This window comes from Poromitra crassiceps, assembly GCF_964638095.1.
Source record: "Poromitra crassiceps genome assembly, chromosome: 26".
NCBI classification, from domain to species: Eukaryota; Metazoa; Chordata; class Actinopteri; order Beryciformes; family Melamphaidae; genus Poromitra; species Poromitra crassiceps.
Window position 1 is genome coordinate 1,674,573 of NC_139640.1, and position 3,041 is coordinate 1,677,613.

Here is a 3,041-nt window from a genome sequence, read left to right on the forward strand (position 1 = left end):
ACAGCTGTAACAGATGATATAAACTAAACATGTTATATACTGAGAGACAACAGCTGTAACAGATGATATAAATTAAACATGTTATATACTGAGAGACAGCAGCTGTAACATGATATAAACTAAACATGTTATATACTGAGAGACAGCAGCTGTAACAGATGATATAAACTAAACATGTTATATACTGAGAGACAACAGCTGTAACAGATGATATAAACTAAACATGTTATATACTGAGAGACAACAGCTGTAACAGATGATATAAACTAAACATGTTATATACTGAGAGACAACAGCTGTAACAGATGATATAAATTAAACATGTTATATACTGAGAGACAGCAGCTGTAACATGATATAAACTAAACATGTTATATACTGAGAGACAGCAGCTGTAACATGATATAAACTAAACATGTTATATACTGAGAGACAACAGCTGTAACAGATGATATAAATTAAACATGTTATATACTGAGAGACAGCAGCTGTCACACCTGTCACACCTTCATCTCACAGATCCAGTTGTTATTTACGTCACATGGCTGGTCAATCCATTTACTTTCTAACTCAGCACAGTCCTCGTTGTTATGATTGTCAGGCTGCCACTGTTTCCAGTACCTGAAACACAGGAGGACAAGGAGACAAGCCCTGTGGTGAAGACATCATCCATACTGTAGCTACAGTGACTCTGAAGTCTCACACCAATGAGTCAGAACAAATGTGATCAGATCTTACGCTGTGGTCAGAGGTGATCCATCCACCCATCTCCAGGTCCCTTCTTCATCTCTGTCTGTCAGACCAATCCACACAGTCCTGTGTTGTCCAGCCAGGAAGTCCTGTTTGTGGAGACGCAATTAGAGGGTTCACGCACGCGCACGCACACACGCACGCACACACACACACACACACACACACACACACACACACACAAACACACACCTGTTCCTCTTTGCTGTTGATGATCACCAGATCAGCTCCTCTCTTCAGACAGTCCTGTCTGCTCTCTTCCCAGGTTTTCACCTCAGCAGAGACGTAGTACCACTTAGAGTCAAATTTAGTCCAACAATTAACCCTTTGGGCTGCGACAAATCAAATCAACACAACAAAACAAAACAAAAGGTGTTAAATGATCACACACAAATAAAAAAATATGTGAACTGCTTTCACACGTGCTTTAATGATATCATTTAACTTATGATCAACATTTACTCACTCTGTGTACAGAAATGATCTCCCAGGATGTTGCAACAGGTCTGCAACTGGTCTCTCTCACTGGTCAGGCTGTTGTAACTGGTCTGTAACCGGTCTCTCTCTCTGGTCAGACTGTTGCAACGGGTCTGTAACTGCTCTCTCTTCTTAGTCAGGCTTTTGTAACTGGTCTGTAACTGGTCTTTCTCACTGGTCAGGTTGTTGTAACTGGTCTGCAACTGGTCTCTCTCTTTAGTCAGGTTGTTGTAACTGGTCTGTAACTGGTCTCTCTCTCTGGTCAGGCTGTTGTAACGGTTCTGTAACTGCTCTCTCTCCTTAGTCAGGCTTTTGTAACTGGTCTGTAACTGGTCTTTCTCACTGGTCAGGTTGTCCACCGGAAGATTTCTCTCGTCGTTCCTGCTGGTTTTGTCCTGAATAACTGTCATAGGAGATAAAGGACATGTTGGGGGATCATTAACATTCACATGACTTATTTAGGTGATCTATAACAGCATCACCAAACTGAAAACTCACATAGGACTCCCAGGCTGATGATCGCAGCCAGGAGGAGAAGACACAGCAGCACCAGAAACACTGTGGCAGCTCGGAAAGGATTCCTCTTCTCAGAGTTTACAGTGACTGGAGTGACTGTGGACACAAAGGAACTGTGTTGGGGAAAGTTGCTTTTAAAAGTAATTTGTAAGGCACATTATAGTACATTATATATTATATTATATTATATTATATTATATTATACATTATGGTACAAACTTACTGTACTTGTTCGTTGTTAGAGTACTTTTGCGCTCTACACGTCAAAAACATAATAGCAATACAATACATTTTAAAATGCATGCAAATTATACTGTTTTTAAAACGAAATGTCATTAAATATGGAGACTTACTTAGCTTACACTTTTCCAATTAGTGGCACGTTGTCTGCACAAGATGCAGTGATATATATATTTATATATCTATATATATATATATATATATCTATATATATATATATAGATATATATATATATATTACTTTTTAATAAATATTTGCTCGAACAGAACAACAAGTAAAATAAACTACATTCTAGTTTTAAAAAGTAACGTGTTACAAAAACTGAAAAGTTGCCACAAAAAAGATAGGTACATAGATAGATAGATATATAGATAGATAGATAAATACTTTGGTGTTGACCCTCGGTGGTGTCCGGTGGTGTACTCTCCTCCGCCGAGGGGTTGTCACGGATCCTCATGCCGTCTGCGCTCTCGTAGATGTCCACAATCCTCTCCTCCTTCTCGCCTCTCTGATATCGAACTTTCTTGGTGAAGTCTACCTTGGCGTACACGTCTGCAGACATCGCTGTATGTTTTCTCACACATCAGCTGTGTACCTGAATCAGTTCACATGTAATCTACTCTATCTGCTCTGCTCTATTCTGCTCTGCTCAACACCACAATAACTCACTGTACTGATGTTCAGGAAATGAAGCCTGCGTTAGTTCATTCAAGACATGGAAGTCATAGGCCACGCCCCAGCTGTAACCAGCTGACAGCCACCGATTGGATCATCGTTTAACTATTCGCCAATCACAGCCATTCTCACAACAAGGAGGTCCGTTTAAAAATGGCCTCCTCTCTCACTCTGTTCTGCGCTTCATCTATGCTGATACTTCTCAAAGCTTTGCCTCCACCCTCTAGCTCAGAGTCTGCATGGCTCAAAATGTGAACATGTTTCCACGTCTTGCTTAAGGTTCCCTCTGTTACTCATTATGGCTTTTAAATTCATCTGGAATCTTGTATCCCCATGGGGGGATTTTTGCGGCCCTCCCTGCTCGGCGTAGCTTGATGCTGCT

General features: G+C 40.5%; 1 protein-coding gene across 1 annotated transcript; it reads right to left on the bottom strand.

The window, feature by feature from the left end:
• Positions 1 to 465: 465 nt before the first annotated feature.
• Positions 466 to 2,654, bottom strand: LOC310798879 (uncharacterized protein). The gene is made up of 7 exons (XM_083661442.1): positions 2,372 to 2,654; positions 1,726 to 1,839; positions 1,516 to 1,630; positions 1,217 to 1,401; positions 943 to 1,082; positions 739 to 839; positions 466 to 621 (listed from the first exon to the last, which is right to left on the bottom strand). The coding sequence occupies exons 1-7, from the start codon at positions 2,544 to 2,546 to the stop codon at positions 501 to 503; spliced, it is 951 nt and encodes a 316-aa protein (XP_083517568.1). The 5' UTR covers positions 2,547 to 2,654; the 3' UTR covers positions 466 to 500.
• Positions 2,655 to 3,041: the final 387 nt, after the last annotated feature.